Consider the following 20054-nt stretch of genomic DNA (forward strand, 5'->3'; position numbering starts at 1 on the left):
AGAAATTAAATTTTCAAAATTATTTATTCTGTCAATTGATTCATGCGTTGACTCCGACTTTACGTAAGTCTGCAAAATTTCAGATAGATTGGACCATGGTTGAATTAATACAATGGATTGGACAGCTGGAAGTGTGTTAAATATTGGTTATAAGATTTGTAGCAGACAATATTATTTTCATTTTTTTTAAGATTAAAAAAAGTATTATTAAAATTATTTATTTTGTTATTTGATTCATGCATTGTCTACAACTTTACGCAAGTGTGAAAAATTTCAGATCGATAGGATTTTTAGCAGACAGGCAGTTAAAGAGAAGTGTTGTAAAAAAAACTGAACCAATGACCGGACTCGCGGCCGTGATTCCAAATTCAGTGAGCGTGGAATATCTCGCAAAATACTGAACGTAGCTTGATGAAACTTGGTACACATAATCATTAGAGCCAACTGCAATTTTCACCACGTATATTCATATAACTCAGGAATGAAGGCGAATTTTGAAAAATTGTCACGAGCTAAACATCACCGTTAGGCTCTAATGATTATGTGTACCAAGTTTCATCAAGCTACGTTCAGTATTTTGCGAGATATTCCACGCTCACTGAATTTGGAATCACGGCCGCGAGATCGGCCGTGAGAGAGGCCGCGTTTTTGTCCGAGACGTCGGGGAAAACCAATGCCGCCGTTATGAAGAGTGAATTTGCGAAACTTATACCATAGCGAAGTCTTACATTTAAATTGAAATATCCAATTAACTTGTATGTATCTACTGAAAAACTGAGATTCTGAATATATTTTAATTTATTCGGATTTTATTTGCAAGTTTGAGTATCCTGTAGAAAAGATTAAATCGGTAAATTACAGAATTGACTATGAAGTCGATTATGTAATTTTGTGTTCCGGATATGAGGATGAAGTGGTGACTGATGACGAGACAAGTGGCAATGTTTACGTGATTGTTATATGGAACGCATAATGCCATGAAGCTACTTTTTATATTATGATACTAGACGAATTTTTGATTAGTTTTAATCAGGTTATAAACTTTTATTCAAAATGATTGAATCATGTTCAAGAAAGCAGATGATTATTGCGATTTTATGTCTCATCGGGTGAGTCAGGTCAGCTGCTGAAATAGTATGAACATCGAGTTGCACTCTGAATTGATTGAATTCAGCCTAGCCTATTTAGAATATTAGGCAGAAGTTTCTTTAAACCACATGTGAATACGATCGTTTTTATGAGTGACTTTTAGTAATTATGGATGAAAATAGATAGTTTTTTTCACTGATGAAATTGGGAAAAAGTGATCTGTGGTGGTAATGGGTGAAGTTGGAGAGATTCACAGCTTCACTTCTGCATTATGCCTTCTATCCAATTTGGGATATCAGGCAGAACGCAGAAGTTTCCTCAAAAATCAGTTGAAACAATTGTATCACTGTCACTGTTGATATTAAAAATTGCAGGTTAAAATATTCCTTTTTATTTTTTTTACTTAAAGGTATAATAGTAAAAGGCTATTTTTTCTGAAGGATTGTGGCTCTAATATCATATAATTCTAGTATGTATGAAATCTTGCAGCTTTAATGTCATGAATTTTTGTTTTATTGAAGAATAAAGTATACATGATACTAAACTGTTTACTTTACCCAATACCCATACTCCCATAGGGTAAACACGGTACCTTACCACTATGCAGAGGGTGGATGCAGCGTCGCCAATATATGGATTTTTAAGCCCAAAGTGTTGCCGGCCATTTTAAAGATGCCTCGCCGGGTAATTTTTAATGAAAAGCCATTTACGCTGAGTAATGACGAACTATTTACAAGCCACGAACTTATTACAAAGTTGCATGCATGTGTTATCCCAAATAACTAATTTTACCCTAAAAACAGTCCGATTGTACAGCAAGTGTCAACTGAACAAGTAATAAAGCAGTCTGACCGCTCTAATGTGACTGAAACTACGCAATCGAAAAAACATTGTTTACATTTTTTGCGGGAACTCATCGCAACTGATTTCCGGACAAGCTTCGCTGCATCGTAATCCATCCAACGTACCGGAAACCTTACTTTTTTTCTAAATAGTTGGCTGAAGACTGAGAAATATATTATATGCAAGAATTTCAATCTAAATGTGTCGGCAAGATCTTCTGAAGGCAAAAATTTTGCCGATAATGCGTCGCCGTAGGTCTTTAAATCTTCGTTCACTCTCTGCACAGTGGGTACCTCATAGTGGCAATTGGCAAACCAGTGAGTTTTTAGAATCAGTTCATTTTTAATTTCCTCATTTACTCAAGATTTCAACAGATTTCTTATGTATGATAATTCTGGTATCCAAGATACTTTACTGGTCTACTTATATGACTAAAAAATGAACTTGAGGAAGAGTCTAAAAACTCTCTGCTTTGCCACTATGCGGTACCTATATTTCGACACTGGCAACACATTAACATAAAGGATGTAGCAAGAAATGAATGGCTATAAAAATATCACCGTGTGCACAACTCTAGTTCTGATTGCTTTACAACTTTCTCAAAACGCCACACTACACGCCAGCAACAATGAAATGTCACAAACTGTTATAATATATATGCCTAAATCTGGTATTTTTCTGGTATTTTCTGACTTACTGCAAATTTACTGCATTAAGTTTCACCTCTGAAGTTTGAACTTCCTACAGCGTAGGCGTGGATTATATTATTATTTATATAGATTGCCTTCAGAGCGGCGCGATAAGAGCTTTCCCGCCATTTTTGGAACCGCAAGTTTACCGCTTGATGAAATAACCCCAATCTAATTGTGAACATTTAACAAAAGTGCTTGCTATTTAATTTAACATGCAAACGGATGTCATGTCAACCGGAACTTGAACACCACAGCAGAGAGTATTTTATGCAGCTAATGAATTTTGCAAACTTTGCTGGAAGAGATTATTGAATTTTAGAAAAAAGGCGGGATAATTCAATGAAGGGTGGTGGCAGAACTGCAATCTTGATACTCTTGCGATTCGTGCTATTATAACCTACGTAACAATTTTCATGTGATAGTTATAATTTTTGCACATTCAAAGTACACATGACACAACATAACACACCCAGATTTGGAAACCATAATTGCTCAAATGAAGCAAAAATAAACAACAGACAATTGACTTATATTGTGAATATATATATATTCATATTTTGTATCACATAGTATAATTACGCTCTGTAATTGCGCCATATTGACCTAATTTGTATAGTCCATTTACGTGCATTTTTATTAGGTATTGATCGTGTCGATTTCGCCAATCTAGTTAACTCATATTCAACCACAACACAATGCAGATACACCTTTGTGTGTACGGTCAGTGTGATTACGTGATTTGTGTTGTCGCGCATCCATATTTAAACTATTTTAGCTTTCTAAAAGTACGGCGCACAGCGCATTTTTTTACCAGCACAGTACGGCGCACCACGCAGGTCGTTTAAATGACAATATAAATTCCCGCGCACCTGGCACATCTTCCTGACCATGGCCCGGCTGCTGTCGTGTGGGATGGTGCTCATGCAGTCATTCCAACCATCTTTGACTGAATTTCAGCTCCAGTAATGTATAGTCTTGTATCCAAGCCACCATGAATGCCTATTTTAAGGTGCTCGGGACTTTCCCGCGCTCTACTGAACATTCACACTTATTGTCTCTGCAAACCTATCTCCTCCTAGAGTTTTTAAGCTACAGCAATGAGAAATATACCGTTCAATTTGCAAATAAAAGATCTAGAGATTGGTCACAGCTTTTTTTCAATTTCATTATAGTTTTGAAAATATTTTGAAAAGGGGGGAGGGGAACTCGAAAGGGTGGGGGGGGAGAAATAAGATTTTTTTCGAAAAATGCCCACCCCGCCCACAAAAATTAGAATTTAGAAAAACAGCAAAGACCAATCAATAGATATGGTCCTTACGCATCGTATGATATGCATCTCGATGTTGTAGTTTGAAAATCCTAGGAGGAGATAGATTCCTACAGCACCCCCATTTTGGTGGTTTTCTAAGGATTTCACGTTTTCTTTTGCTTTTTTCCAAAAATTCACACAAACAAAAAAGTCTTAGATTTATCTTTTACATGTGTGTACAAAGTTTCAAAGTGATCCGTCCATAAATAACCAAAATGAAATTTCCACAAGAAATTGGAAATTGCCATTGGAAATTGGAAATTTTATTTTGGTTATTTACAGACAGATAACTTTGAAACTTGGTACACATATGTAAAAAATAAATCTAAGACTTTTTTTATTCGTGTGAATTTAAAAAAAAAATGAAAGAAAACGTAAAATTATTAGAAAATCGGTGGTTTTTTAAAGGCAACTTGAGAGTACGATTTGGCATTAATGGGTTAATATGTAATTCCAGTGCCCTGTGTTGGAATTTTGATGCCCCGTATGCGCTGTATTGGAATACGACACAGCTCGGAATGAGCTTAATTAAAAAATTTTAATTATTAATTAAGATTTCAACTAAGAGCAATTAAGCTTTCAATTAAAAAAATTTAAATTTGTAGACACAGCTTGGAATGAGCTGTGTGTGTCTAATTCCAAGCTGTGTCGGAATTAGTTTTTATGTGTCTAAAACCGTCACTTAATTTAATAATCTATTAATTTATTTACCACTTGAAATCAGCAAATACAAGTATACCTAAAGGATTCCTAATACATTCACAGACTTATTTAAAAGTCTCAAACCATAAAATTCTTTCTACACAAACAGTTTATCACTATTTGGTAGAGCAATGTTAACTATCAACTTTGACATGTTTTTTGATGTCCTCACTGGGTGACGCGCACTGTCTCTCTTTGGATCTTAACATTTTCCCGCCAGATGGCCTAGACCTAGTGTTTTGGCAATAGTATGGCACGCAATAGTATGACATCACTATTTTAACCATCAACAAATGCATGGAACTAAGACAAAGCTTAATATAAAGGAAAAAATTTGAGAAGTGTCGGAATTACCCACAATGTCGGAATATACCTACCGCATTTACCATTGTCAAGCATGGAAAACTTCTACCATTAGGGCTGCAACTGGAGCTTTCCGGCAGAAATCTGGCCACTTCTGGTTCTGTAACCATGCAATTTCTGCCAGATGAATTAACTCCTATCTAATAATTGTTAACAAAAGTGCAGGATCGGGCCATGATATTCCGAATGTATTGAAAATTTGTCCAGTTGGAGCTGCCAGATTTCAGAAACAAGTAGGAAAATTCCAATCCTGCTCATAGTCATAGGACTCAAAAAGAACGTTAAAGTTTCTGCTTTGCCACTATACTTCCCTTATTCCACAATGGACTTCTTATCCATCCTGTAGTTATTGAACCCTACTAATTGCAGTTCTGACCAGTATTATAAGGTTTTGTAGTAAGTGCTGTATCCAGGATGGAACTCTAAGATTAGTGGTAAAGAAAAGGCAATGCATGATGACACCTGACTAGGTTGACTGACTAGACTAGTCACTAGAGTACAGTACTTGAAAATTTAGCATTCAAACCTTCAGATTCTCTGAACCTTGTGATTTCTACATTATTAGAACTTTAGACAGCTGACAATATAGGTATCACATAAAGTTTTCACTCATTTATTGTCACAAAGTTTGTGAGTTTTATCTGCAGTTAATGCACTGTAGTAACCTTACGGTCCTCACCCATCAATTGCGTAATGAGAACTAACTAGTAACCATCATTAGATTTCAGTCTGATGCAACACGATTGATTCTGCATGCATGTATAACATTTACAGAGGTTATTAAACCATTTTGTTGAATGTCAATTGTTGAAAAATTTATAATATAGAAGAATTTGTATCTTTTATTTTTTCACATTACTATATTGATGTCCTATTGGTTGGTATCCCTGCTATCTTCTTTGTTATTGCTTACATTTGGTTGGTATTTGTGATTGCAAATGGAAGGAGTTTCCATGTCTCAGCTGAGTGCAGTAGCAATCATTTTTGTATTTGTCGATTGAATAATAGGCAGTTTTTCATGTATTTGTGAGTGTACATTGTGAAGATGTTATTCTTTGCGATTTCCATCCATAGTAACATAACTGTATTATTGTATTACGCTCTTGAAATAAGAAGTGAACGTACTTATTCCAGCGTGTTGTACTTCAATGAGGTGGTCTCATTATTTATTTAATTGCCTCTCAGTTCCTTGATGATATCCCTTCAATTTCTTTTTCAATTGCTGTCCCTTCAATTAAAAATTTTAGGATCTTTGTTTGCAATGATTTTGTCATTGCAAGAATTGCTGGAGTTTGTAATTAAAGTAGCATTAAATTATCATCAGTGCGTTAATATTGTCTAAACTTGGGGGCAGTCCATTCTAGCTTTCTAATGCTGACTGGATTCCAGTGGCTGTGACATTGCGCATGGTCTGATACTGATTGGATTCTGGTGACTGACATTGCTCATGTTCAGGCGTTGATTGGATACTTATTACTGTGATTATGCAAGCGCTGTTTTTCCATTGAAACAGCTGTGTCAGCTTGCAGAGACTCATCAGTGATGATGGACTGAAAGTGGAGGTATGCTGGCCTCTCCAGATTTTGAGGACCTGCTTTCCATGCTATGTTTACCAGTTAATATATTACCCCTCTGGAATACCACATTGGCTGTATCTGCTTCTGCTGAGTGGCAACTTAAATATGCGTCATAGAGGGCCAATCTGGAAAATTGGGCAAAAATTACCTGTGAGTGAGACAAAAGTGCCTGTGCAGTTGTGCTTGCAGTCATTTTGAACAATTTTTATGTCCCTTGCCACTTGCCAGATTTTTGATTGAAGTACCTATCTGGCTCATGTGTGCCTGAAATTTTTGCAAATTGCCTCTAAAGCAAGTTTTTGCATGCAATTTTTAGCAAACTCTGCTGGATATTCCAAATTGGATCAAGGGCACCTAGTAATTGTTATGAAAATCTTACATTTTTAGTGTGCTCATTGTTGTTGATCACAGACTTTTATCAACAATTAGATAAATAACTCTAAATTATACCTGCTTGATGTTTGCTGGATGAAATACCTTATTGTTAATAAAACTATATGATTGAGGTCGCATATTTGAAATTGATGGAAAAGAAGGGACTTTGGAGCCACAACATTTCATTAATAGCTAGTCCTTATTCTGTTGTTTGTCCAGAATTTTAAAATTTTGCCTCTACAGACAACAACAAAACTTTAATAAATACAGTGCTTACCAATTGATCTGGCACTTCTCTATTACTTTGAAGTACATGCTACAGAAAAGCCCCATTTCTGGCTGTAAAGAGCCTATATTAACTAATAAAACAAAAAATAAAACTATTTAATTTTGTTGTTCTTTATTCATGATTCCTAAAAATTAATTTCATTGTATTTTTATTCATACTTTCACTTCCAGACTGAGATATCATTCTTTCTTCCAGGCTTTCAGTCATCGTGCTTGTGGTTGAAAACATTCTGGCTCCTTATTCTGACAATCACCGTCATAACTCCTCCCGTCAAGAACCGGTGAATATGTCTCTTGCAGAAAACTGCTGGAGTCGAGAGGAATTCAAACTTTTGGAAGAGTGTCAGCCTTGTACAGGTTTGCTATGCTAGGTGAAATTTCTTGATGGTGTATCGTTTCTTGTAATAATGATAGCACGCATCATTATACAAAATGGAAGTTAGGTTTAATTTTTATGTAATTTTTGGTAAACAAATACTGTATTCCTTATTAATGTTCCATTCAATAAGCATGAAGTAATTGAACTATGGAAGTGTTATTGCAATTTTTGCTCTCCAGCACAGCAGCAACCATGTCAGTCAACTAGTACAGGCATCATTTATATATTTGTTGAATTAAGTCTGCTGAGATTATTAATAGCTGCCTTTTTTTCGCAGATTTGGAACTTAAAAGTAGAAGTCCAGTAGCTTGTGGGACAGCTCACTATAGGCAAAAAATTGAGTGCAACACCACTGGAGTTGTATTTAGAACGTGAGTGTATCTATCTTTATGGTAAAGGTTTATCTATAAGCATGTTTATGATTTTAGCAATTTTGCACCAATGCTTGATAAATTAAATTTACATAGAAATAACCCAGTAGACTAATGAAAAACCCACCTGCAATATATTCTCTGAGTAAATTATGGTTTTCAAAATTATAGATAGAGGGTTTGATTTTTTCATTATCAGACTTTTTGCATGAAGCACCTATGTTAACATTTGATTATTTTTCAGGAGCCAAAATACCTTATAAAATCTACAACAAAAATAATTTTTTAAAGACTATTTTTTTTCAATTACACAATGAGAAAACACATTGTGCAAATAAAATAAATGCCAAAGTTTAAATTGCGTTGAATTAAAGTTTAGGCAAAAAATGAAAATAAATTCTAATGATAGTTACAGAAAAACTTGGTGAAGTGTACTACTCTTTCAATAACTGGACTAAAATGGCCTAAAAGGTATCCATAAATTTAGACAAAATTGCTAAAATCACAAAATAGTCTACTATGAAGGGAATATCAGGTGGCCACTTCTTTAATTTCACGTTATTTCGATAGATTCTAAATAACTGTATAGCAATAATACAGGGTCTGCCATTTTTATGGCAACGCATGTTTTTTGTTATTTCTCAATGAAACAAACGGGTGCATTGTTTTTTATTGGATGAGCTAGTAGCAAAGAATTACCTAAATTACCTAAACAATTCTCATACATATTTATTCAATATGACCACCCTTAATTTTAATGATAGCCTCCAATCTACGCGGGAAAGCTTCACAGGAGACACGCAGCATTTCTTGAGGGATCAAGTCCCATTCTCGTGTCAATTTAGACTTCAAACTATCCAAAGAATCATGAGGTGTTCTGCAGACCCTACTCTATAATAGCCCACACAGGAAAGTCGAGAGGATTCAAATCAGGGCTTCTTGAGGGCCAGTCATTTTTGAATGGACGCTGGGATGTGACCCTGAATCCAGTTTTGGGATATGTTTGAGCCATGTGATGGGGGCAGAGTCTTGTTGAAAACTCCATGTTGAGCCGTTGAAGTGTTTACGGGCCCAAGGTAACCACACAGCTTCCAAAATGTATCGCTGACTGTTCAATTTCACTCCTGAGGGGACAAAAACGAATGGGGACCTCCCAGTGGCGGTTACCGCAGCCCAAACCATCACGGACATGGGATTTTGACGTCGTGTTGCTGTTCTGGTTGCCACAGATCCATCCCAACTCCAAACCCTGTCATTTTGACGGTTAACGCTTAATTCAATGTCAAATTTTTTATCGTCACTGAACACCAAGTTGGGCAGCGTGCCATCCTCAATGAGATCCAGAATGTGCTGGCATCTTTCGAGCCTCATTCATTCATGACGGTCTGTTTTCATCTTGTAAGGGGAGGTTTTGAGGTCATCTTTGAAGACTCTCCGCATTGATGTCTGACTGACTCCTGCTTCTGCAGCTGAGCGACGAGGGTGTCTCCTCAACTTCTCCCTCATGTTTTTGACCAATAGTTTTGTTCAGACACTTTGTTTCCTTCCTTGACCAGGTCGATTGCATGTTTCAGCAGTTTCCTTGAAATTTTTTACCACCTTCCACAGTTTCACGACGAATTTGGAGCTCTTTTTGCAATGACTGAATCACTCTCGCCCTTTTCATGAAGGGTTACAATTGCATTTCCATCTACTGCCCTGAGTAATAGTAAATTTTGACACCTTAGATTTCTGCAATATGAAATAGAGGAATTAATAGAAGATATTAAGCTTCATTATAAAAGAAAAGTCTCCTAGAAAAAAATTTATTTTATATAGCAAATATCCGTTGCCATAAATAAGGCGGACCTTGTAATTGAATGAAAATGCCCAGTAAAATTTATGAAACTTGAAACGTAGGGGTATTTGATAACTCAAATCAATGATTTTTTCCATGAGGCTTGCACTACACAATGCCTCTTGTTAAAGTCACTATCTGTTAAAATTTCACTTTAAAATTTATCAGCTTTGCTTAAGCTAGAATTATTTTTTATTTCGTATTCGTGCTTCAGATATTGTCTCTAATCACGTCTGTGTCCCACAGATGCGATCGAGTTGTGTGGCTTGAAGAACGGCATTTCTTGGTATTCGAACTGAGCTGCTTGGCGGTTGCAATTGCTGGGTACACCTATACAACTCACAGACATTCTTATCTACAAGACAAAGTGCTTGCTAGAATTTCCCAACAACTTGCGGCTGGAGTATGAAATGAATTATGGACATCGATGTAAAGGGATTTTTTTGTCCTACTCTATTTTACTTAATTGTTGTATCTGTAGAGCTGCAGCTCTAGCATTTGCAAGCTAGGTCATTTCAAACGATTTCAATCCTTCGACTTTTTTTCTGAAATACTGAAAATTTAAGTTATTAGCAGTCATTTTCACAGAGAAGCGTACTATTAGATAACAAGGTTGTACATTTTGGGCCAGTCTAATAGAATTGTCGCATTATCAATGCTCAGCTTGACTTGTTACCATGACAGAAGTTTTTTGTTTAACAAAAGAAGGCAAAAATATAATGTCTCTGACTGCGTTGCAACACATTTGATGAGACGAAGCTACAAAAAACTGAACTTGCATTTCTACTCTAACAAAGTGACTTTCATTCTATGTGGTGATTATTATTATCAAATTGTCAAGTATTCTCATGATGCCAAGACAATTTATTTCCAGTTACTTACAGTGTTGTAAATGGCGAAATTTAAGAAAAAATTCCATTCCTAAAATAATAGCCCATGCGATCCATGCAAATAATTCATCAGGTGTCAGTACAATAGTAATGCTTAATATATTGCAGTTATTAATCCATGAAAATTTTTGTTTTTAGGTATTTATTTCATTCAAAGTTCATGAGATGGTACAGAATTTTCAGCAAGCCAAATTTGATGTATGGCTCCAATCTTGGGAATATCTCACTTTAATATTCAGTCGTCACGTTTTATCTGCACAGGGAGAAAAAGATCAATCATCAATGTCAATATGTTAACGTATTTTGTTCCGTTGTTTGTATGCGTTAAAATTTTTAGACTAGAAGTTGAAGTTTTGTAATCTCACTTTTACTCCAAGCTAGTTGACTTGATAATTTATCCAGAGTTCCAGAAAATGAATAAATCTTGGACCACTTGTGTCTAGCATCAAAAAAGTGTTAAATTAGTTTTTACTGATAACTTGTAAAACTTTGTTTGGGCGGACGACGGATAAAATATTTCAGAGTAAAAATATACGAAACTGTGATAGAATAAAATGAATTTCTTAGGCGTTGTCCCTCCATTAACCTGGAGCCATCACCGTTGAAGCTTAGGTAGGACAGCAGCGAGCACGAGAGGCACGGCCTCGTCGGTGCGGATGGTGCGCGTCTGCTGATGAATACACGCGTTAATGTACGCGTCGAAGAGCTCCTCGGGGCTGGTGGCGGTGAGGGCCGCGTCGCACGACAGCGCTTCTTCCAGTCCCGCGACCCCTGAAATGACATTTCTCATTTTATTGATTCACTTGAAAAATGTTATTGCTAATAACATTGGTGGCGAGTATCTGAGTGATAACTTCCAAAAACCTTAAACGAAGGAACTTTGGCTGTCCGACTGGAAAGAAGCTCAAGTAACACCATTGTTCAATAAAAAAAAAAACATTTTTAAAAACCACGTTCTTCTGGTGGTTACAAAACTGAAAACAATGAATGAAAACAAATAAAAAAAACTTTTTAAAACCACGTTTTCCTCTAACGGACAAAAAAAAAACATTAACTCTTACATAACTTTAAAGTTATGTAAAATTTTATGTAATGTTATGTAAGAGTAAATGTTTTTCTTATTTGTCCGTTAAGAGAACGCGATTTTTTAAAGTTTTTCACTTGTTTTATTTCACTGTTTTTAGTTTTGTAAACACCAAAAAAACTTGGTTTTTAAAAATACTTTTTTATATTTATTTATTTTCTAATTTTTAGTTTAGCCATTTTAGCAATTCAAATCATTTTCCAGGGTCTGGAAAAGTCTGGATGTTCGATAAAAAAAAACTCGATTCCTAACCGTGAATTTTTTTTAATTAAACATTTTTTCTTAATTATTACTTCTGATGATCAAATTTAGAATTGTTGCATGAGCATGCATGCCAAATTTCAAGTTTCTAGGATCTTAAGAAGTGGTCTAAATTAAGGTTTGAATTTTTGATGACAGACAGAAACGAAGCGAAACTAAGAAAAACGTGGTAAAAAAAAGGTGACAAAAGCAGCCCCGGAAACTATCGACCTGTCAGTCTGAAAAGTGTTGTTTGTAAGCTAATGGAGTCTGTTGTGAGGGATAGGATTATCGATCACTTGACTGCTCACCATCACATATCAGATTGTCAACATGGTTTTATTGCCGGCAGATCCTGCACCACTAACTTATTATCTACGTTGAACGATTGGACTCGCCTGCTGGACGAAAGGGAGCCAGTGGATGCATTGTACCTCGATTTTGCCAAAGCATTTGACAGTGTTCTGCATGAGCGGCTGTTGCGTAAAGTGAAGTCCTTGGGGATTGAGGGAAACGTACTCCAATGGATCAGAGATTTTCTAGTAGGTAGACGATAACGTATCAGTATTAACGGAACCGTGTCAGACTGGGCATCAGTGTGCAGTGGCGTACCACAAGGATGCGTTCTTGGGCCTATTTTGTTCGTTGCTTTTCTAAACGATCTGCTAGAAGCAGTGTCCAGCGTGTGCTCCATGTATGCCGACGACGCTAAAGTTTATAATACAGTGAAGGATGCGTCAAATAAAGCGCAATTGCAAGATGATCTTGAGAGTTTAGTTACTGGGCTGATACGTGGCAGCTGCGGTTTAATGCTGACAAGTGTAAAGTACTTCCCCTCGGGAAGAACAATGAACAGCAAGATTACAGTACGAGAAGACATGGTTGCAATGAGAGAGTAATGATTGAAAAGTCTAGTGTGGAAAAGGATCTCGGAGTTTATGTCGACAAGGAGCTGAAATTTTCTAAGCATGTTGAAACGCAAGCTAACACATCCAACAAACTTCTTGGACTAATCAGACGCTCATGCGAGTTCCTGGATGCAGAAGCGATGAAGCAGTTGTTTGTTGCTGTCGTGCGCCCAAATCTAGAGTTTGGAAACGTTGTGTGGTCAGTGAGATTTGAAAAGGACAAAAATTTAACAGAGAATGTTCAAAGACGTGCAACAAGGATAATTCCAGACTTGAAGAGCAAGTCCTTTGAAGAAAGATTAAAGGTTGTGAAGCTTCAAGGCCTCAGTTATCGACGTCTGCGTGGGGACCTCATTGAAGTGTACAAGGATACTCATGGCTTATATAAGGTCCTCGAAGGATTACTAGAATTTGAAACAAGAACCAACACCAGGGGCCACGACCATAAACTAAAAAAAATGCGCTGCAGCTTATCCACGCGACAAAATTTCTTCACGCTTCGAATCACCGACATGTGAAACAGCCTCTCCGATTACGTCGTTGGCGCTCCGAGTATGAACGCGTTCAAGAACAGACTAGATGAAGTTATGGAAAAATATATGTTCAGATATGAAATGCCTAGCACCATATCAAACCCGGTGGAAGTATAGTAGCTATTTCAAACTATCGTCAGTCCTGAAAAGATCCGGTCAAATGACACGATTTTAAATCTTCTGTGAGCTAGTCACAAAAAGTGGCTACTCTTCAGCGCCGACATCGCTATGTTATGTTATTTCATACTTGGGGCTTTATCATCAACTGTTTGAGTCAATAATGTCAGCTGAGAAACTGATCTCGGAAAACTGTTGAGACACAAGCTTATTCTACACTCAATATCAGTGAGTATTCAATCCGCCACATGTTGAATATACTACGCATAAAAATTGAAATGAATTCACTTGTTACTGAAACAGCATGAACGACATGAATGTACAAAAATGGACAGTTTTCCACTGAAAGCGGGATCGATCAGCCAGAGGACCGGTTCTAGGTGTGAAATCAGCACTGCAGTCTGCAAGATAACCTCTCTTCCTCATTGCACAGATGTTATTCATCTGATAGTATCGTATAATTGTTGACAACATCAGCATTATCATTATGAAAATTCGTTCTGAGATCAAATATAGTTGAGTATGATAATTATGTAGGTAATAGGTATACTAACTTCCAACAATAAACATTGATTTCATAGGAACCCCTAATTTCACGCACCTCCAAAGACAATGAGAAGTTTCTTGAACTTAGGAATGTAGAGATCCTGGACGGGAGTTCCACGGTCTGAAGTGCCGATTATGAAATCGTACCTTTCATCGCTCTCACATTCCGAAATCACCTGCAAGTACAAATTAACGTTTAGATTTATTATTATGGAAAGAATGATGAAGTTTAGACGTCATTTTACAGAGTACACTCATTTTTCCAACAGAACCTCCATTCACGCAGGGACTGTGCGACAAGCGGTAGTAATTATGAATCAATACTAACTCAAAAATATTTTGCAAGTCTTTACTAATTCAAGACGTAACCTTTACGCTACAGCAAAAAAAAAAAGTATGAAGCAGGAAAGGCACTAAATAGACGTGTATAAAAGATGTAGAAGACCCACTTGAGCAAGAGAGTCGGCGTGTCTAACTGTGTAGCCCCACGTGATTCCATGTAATAGTCTGGGTTCTTGCGGTGACACGAGCTCCCCTATAGGTGAAGCCATGACACGTGCAGCATCAGGCAGCTTCACAGTAACCCTCATGCCGATCTCAGCAGTTTTGTCTGGCACAGCAACGTTTCTTCCTAAACCAACGTCCACAAGACTGCCAGATTTACCGTTTCTGTCCACAACAACTCCTTCTCTGTACTTGCACCACTGCTGCGCTCTGAGGTGATGTGGTGCAGCCAAAGGATTCAGTAGTCCAGCACTTATGAGATGTGGGCTTTGAGGCACCAGGTGCTTCCGTAAATACTGAGGGCACTCTTGATACTGCAGTATGGTGCTCATCATCTCTGTGTGATTCCAGTTCATACATGAAAATGTTTTTACATAATACATTGGAATACATTTAATAAGTTACTAAAGCTAAACTCAGATTTTTTATAAATATGAGGTTTTGGTTAAGAGGGCACAAGGGAACTGTTGAAAGTCAAAATCTACAAAATTAAATACAAAAGCCATAGAATATCAAATTTAAAAAATACATTCTAGGTACAAGCAACAAATTCAGAATCTAAATGCCAACCTAAGTATTCATTGTGGTTGTCGTTTGATGTCTTGTTCCAGCAGTGATCATTGTACAGAACAATTTCATCAACTCCAAATATTGAGATTGATCTTGCCAGCTGTCCCATTACATATGTTCTTATTTCTCTCTTGGGGCAAACTTCAGCCAAAAATGATGTTGGAATGGCGACACTAACTGTGAATGAGCGCCCTTTCTCTGGGAGCTCAACTGGCTCATAGCAGTCTGAATTATAAGGTTCATCAAATCCGATAGAAAATCGTGATTGCTTCTTGACTTTTCCATGGCTTGATGTTTTAATGATCTTCATATGCTCATCGTCATAACTACTTCTTTCTTCTGAGGATTCACTGCTCTTCAAATGTTTAATAGGTTCTCCGCCCAGGGATATTTTGTTGGGATTTTTTCCACCAGCATCTTCCACTGTGTCATGATTTCTAGTTCTCTTCCCCATTCCAAGTTTGTATTGCAGGTTTTAAATCTGAAACTGAAGATTAAAAATATGAAAATAGATAGAAATTGCAATTCAAATATGTAAACAAAGGGAAATGGAAGCCATCATCAATGAGATTGACTAAACTTTATGAGATTTATGTTCATTGAGCTACTAATTACAAGTGACTTGAGTGTCATTGTCAGCCTGGAGTTCACTCATTAGACAGTTGGACCAGAGTAGTAACTTAAAACCGAAATTAAATAGTTGAACTTGCATAAAGAATTTTTTCATAATTTCTTTGATTTGAAGCATAAATATAATTTTATTTTCTCTGCTCTCTTTTTACAATTTCAAACTAATTTATGAGTTACTAAATGAGATTTTGTCATGACAGTAGTAAATAACCCAGCAGGCTGGAGCTCACTTTAACATTCTCAGAAGCAACAAGCAGGTGGGTAAAATTCATTTGGAGTAACACCCATATTGGAACTCCTGAGTTCTAACATTCTCAATGGTGGTTCACAACTTACTATAGGTGTAACTATTGCAAAAAGCATCTAATACAGATATTGCGGACTGCACAGCGTTGAAATAAGGTGAATCAATCACTTTTTATTGTTAATCACCGCCCAGCACTCATCAGTAAAACATAGCACTTGCTAATAGTGATTGAAGTTGCAATAAATGCACATGGTTTAGGAGGTTCAACACATATCTAAAAAATATTCTGCCCAGAGAGTGCGGAATGATTAAATAGAATAAATCAAATACTTATTCAATGTTAAAAAAATAAAAATTATATCGCCACTCTGCACTAGCATTTAGCACTCACTAACAAATAGAGTTTACAGCTGCAATGACTGCAAATGCATTGAACCTTTTAAACCGTTGTGATAAAGGCTACTGTCATGTGCAGATGAGAATGGTGATTGACATTGAATAAGTGATTAATTCTCCTTATTTCAAAACTCCACACACTCTGGGTTGAATATTTTTAGCAAATTTTCTCATTTATGAAAAAAGGCACTATTGTGCTTGTCATGTCCATCCATTCATCTGTCCATGACCACATTTTCATTGATGAGAAAATAAGCTGTCACTCACTGCAGTGAGTACCGAGTTATATTTTTGAGATATAAGCATTAAAGTTGTGCAACCTAAAGAAATGACAGGAGATAAGATTAATGAACATGTTTAAGCAGACAACTGGTAGATCTATCTTAAATGCTATGGTTAAATTTTATACATTCAATACAATATGAATGGTTTTGGTACTTTTGATCCGAGTGACATACAAGTATAGTGATATCCTATTGCAGTATCAGCTTCCTCATATTACAGAATCATGCGATTCTCTGCCAAATGCATTTGATCCATTGTTTGCCACATGTTCTGCACTTCAGCATTTTCAGCTTTCAAGTGTGACCCTTCAAATTGGCCAATCAAGTTCAAAATTGTATTCACTATGTAGTGGGAGTAACTAATGGGAATGATATTGACAACAAGTAACAACCCAGGGTGCAGAAAGTGGGTGAATATCGAAAGATATTTGGCGACGCATCTGCAGCAAAATTTATGCTTTATGAACATATTACCAACACATTTGTATTGAAATTACTGCATTTTAGAGAATTACTTCAAAATTACTGAAAATCAGGGTTGGCAATTTTTTTGATTTTTTTTTTTAAATCAAAAAATCAATGATTTTTTTGATTTATTTGATTTTTCCAGTTTTTTTGTCTTTTTGAGGTGTTATTTTTTATGTTGCAATTAGCCTACTAACAATAACAGTATATGGATCATAATGGATGGCTAAAAAGGGCACTTATTGCCTTACTTAGTGTTCCCTAAGTGTTTACCACTTAAGGATTTTTGGGTAAACAATTATTGATAAATCTATTCATTAGCTTTGTAAAGTTTGTATAGAGCAAGGTAATGAGCTAAATATTGACCATTTAACAGGCTTCAATATAATAAAACACTTCAGGAATGTAGATCTCCTAAACATTGAAGAGTCACACAACAGATAGGTAGCTGATAGCACAGTGCACAGCACTATCAATAGATCTACTAGTTTTATGTCCTATAAATCTACCAGACTCTACCTTCTATACACGCTGACTAGTAGTGACTGAGTGACTGACTGCACTGTTCCCATTTAATTCAGACCAATAAACCAATATAAAACATACACTGAACGATAACCAAGCAAACCTCATACGACTTGAAACAAGACTCAAGTTATGAGAAAAGCTAACACTTTGAAATAAACAAGTGCACAATTCAAATATTTTATATCCATTCACTGCATTTAATTATTTTATATATAGTCTTATAATTGTAATTGTTTTGTTTCTAGTTTTAAATTCACATATTTAAAGATTGAAATTAAATATTTCAATTAGAATACTCGTATCGGCGACAGGCCTATCCAGGCCTATTCTTTAAATGCCGAAGATACTATACTATTAGGGTGGAAAATCTTTCTAATTGCCTTAAAAGGTCAATACAATCTCAACCTCTCAATATACAGGGTGGAGCAGATCCGATTGAGCAGTTTTGAGGTAAAATAAAGAAGAAAGTTTATTTTCCTAGAGGTTAGCATAACATATGTCTCTTATACACATCTAGATGTGTATAAGAGACAGGCCCATGATGGAAAACATTGTTGAAAATGAAGCATTGAGAGACGTGTGGTTCCAGCAGGATGGGGCTACAGCTCACACAGCTCGAATGTCACTCAATGTTTCAAAATGCATGTTTCTCGGACGTCTGGTGTCTCTGGGGGTGATTTACAGTGGCCTGCAAGGTCACCTGATTTGAGCATTTGCGATTTCTTTCTTTGGGGACATCTAAAAGAAAGGGGTTCAGAAGTTGTCCTCACACCTTACCACAGCTAAGGGAATGGATTATTGCAGCAGAGGTTATGGCCATACCTTGCCATATGTGTGAACGTGCTGTAGGAAACTTCCAAGAATGACTCCAACAGTGTGATGCAGCTAACAAACACCATCTTCCTGATATTGTTTTCAAAACATAAGTATTTTAAATGGTATGTTATGCTAATCTTAAGGAAAATAAACTTTCTTCTTTATGTACCTCCATTACTCTTATTTTGCCTCAAAACTGTTCAATCAATTCTGCCCCACCCTGTATAAGCTAGCTAACACATTTAAATTGTATATTGTAATCAATATATGACAAATAGTCAAATAGTTAGACTACTTATAGCCTTATAAGAATTAGCTAAGCTGCTAGCTACGTACAATGTATTGCATTCTTGATGCCTCTGTACCAAAAACATTCCATTTATTGGAACCTAATACACACTAAAGGCAACAAGTTAATATACCAATTTGTCATTCATAGTACATTTATACTAAACCATGAATAACAATACCTCAATATAAATTAAAGACTGCCACTCAATATTTTTAAATCTATGAAAAAATAAAAAAAAATCAAAAAATTGAAAAAATAAAAAAAATCATGATTTTTTTATAAAAAAATCAAGTGATTTAATCACATGATTTAATCATTTTGATTAAATCATTGCCAACCCTGCTGAAAATTTGAAACACCACAAGCAGGATGGAATTTTAAAATTGACAGTTCATTTATTATTCCTGATACACCTAGACCAGTTTTTCGATACAACTACAACATTATTTGAGGCAAAAAAATGAACTTCTTAATGGCTTAAAACACATATGGGTATGCTAAGTTTCTATAAACTGTCAACCAGGGCTACTCGGGACGGGCGGGGTAACTTGGGACAGTCCTCCGACACGGCGTAAAACTGTTTTAGTAGCAAAACTAATTGGAATATTGCAAAACTAAATATAGTGGCATAAACGTCAACATTTTTCCTATCTATGTAGTGTAAAGGAAGTTTAAAAATACTACATTCACTAGCTTTGAAAAATTCCTGAAAAAATGGTGAAAAACAATATTTTGAAAAGTTACTTCTGCTAAGGTCTGTAGTAAAAACCTTATTCACCGTATTAAAAAATTTTACTTACATAAAAGTTGCACCCAGGTGTCGGCTTGAAAACGTAATTGACAGATTTTGCCTATCTCATTAAAAAAAAAATGGCAGTCATTTCCTCATGGCGGGGCTACTCGGGACACCTCCCCGGGGCTATTCGGGACACCCCCAAAAGTGCATTTACAGTAGAGCCTCAGTTAGGAAAGGCTCCAGTTAAGGAAAAAATTTATTAAAAACAAAGAATATTGATTACATTTACCTTGCTGAGCAAAAAAAAGTTCACTTATTGAAAAATTAGTGCATCATCGGTCATCACAAAATTGTGCGTAGAATGTCATATGTAGAATTGTGCACCAGGCATCATAGAATGAAAAGTAATTGACCTAAACTGTGATTTATTTCTCCAAACATAC

General features: G+C 36.1%; 2 protein-coding genes across 3 annotated transcripts; one reads left to right on the top strand and one right to left on the bottom strand.

The window, feature by feature from the left end:
• Positions 1-835: 835 nt before the first annotated feature.
• Positions 836-11283, top strand: LOC108673400 (protein JTB). The gene is made up of 4 exons (XM_018161225.2): positions 836-1109; positions 7435-7595; positions 7895-7988; positions 10072-11283. Exons 1-4 carry the CDS (start codon positions 1054-1056, stop codon positions 10232-10234), a joined length of 474 nt encoding a protein of 157 aa, XP_018016714.1. The 5' UTR covers positions 836-1053; the 3' UTR covers positions 10235-11283.
• Positions 9825-19704, bottom strand: LOC108673399 (putative methyltransferase C9orf114). Of its 2 annotated transcripts, XM_018161224.2 has the most exons (6): positions 19676-19704; positions 15218-15704; positions 14593-14984; positions 14199-14319; positions 11315-11486; positions 9825-10968 (listed from the first exon to the last, which is right to left on the bottom strand). In XM_018161224.2, exons 2-6 carry the CDS (start codon positions 15669-15671, stop codon positions 10965-10967), a joined length of 1143 nt encoding a protein of 380 aa, XP_018016713.1. In that variant the 5' UTR covers positions 15672-15704; positions 19676-19704; the 3' UTR covers positions 9825-10964. The 2 variants fall into 2 exon arrangements, with proteins under 2 accessions (XP_018016713.1, XP_018016710.1); XM_018161221.2 differs by lacking the exons at positions 9825-10968; positions 19676-19704 and adding an exon at positions 16078-16148 and having other exon boundaries at positions 11302-11486.
• Positions 19705-20054: the final 350 nt, after the last annotated feature.

The sequence above is a fragment of the Hyalella azteca genome, unplaced genomic scaffold (assembly GCF_000764305.2).
Source record: "Hyalella azteca isolate HAZT.00-mixed unplaced genomic scaffold, Hazt_2.0.2 contig10287, whole genome shotgun sequence".
Lineage (NCBI taxonomy): Eukaryota > Metazoa > Arthropoda > Malacostraca > Amphipoda > Hyalellidae > Hyalella > Hyalella azteca.

Excerpts from the sequence above, each read along its gene's own strand:
- LOC108673399 (XM_018161224.2), bottom strand. The coding sequence starts at position 15,671 with ATGGGGAAGAGAACTAGAAATCATGACACAGTGGAAGATGCTGGTGGA. Across the intron at positions 14,985-15,217 it reads CAACCACAATGAATACTTAG|AGATGATGAGCACCATACTG; the intron begins GTTGGCATTTAG and ends GGAATCACACAG. Across the intron at positions 11,487-14,198 it reads ACTTCTCATTGTCTTTGGAG|GGGTCGCGGGACTGGAAGAA; the intron begins GTGCGTGAAATT and ends ATGTCATTTCAG.
- LOC108673400 (XM_018161225.2), top strand. The coding sequence starts at position 1,054 with ATGATTGAATCATGTTCAAGAAAGCAGATGATTATTGCGATTTTATGT. Across the intron at positions 1,110-7,434 it reads GCGATTTTATGTCTCATCGG|GCTTTCAGTCATCGTGCTTG; the intron begins GTGAGTCAGGTC and ends TCTTTCTTCCAG. Across the intron at positions 7,989-10,071 it reads ACTGGAGTTGTATTTAGAAC|ATGCGATCGAGTTGTGTGGC; the intron begins GTGAGTGTATCT and ends TGTGTCCCACAG.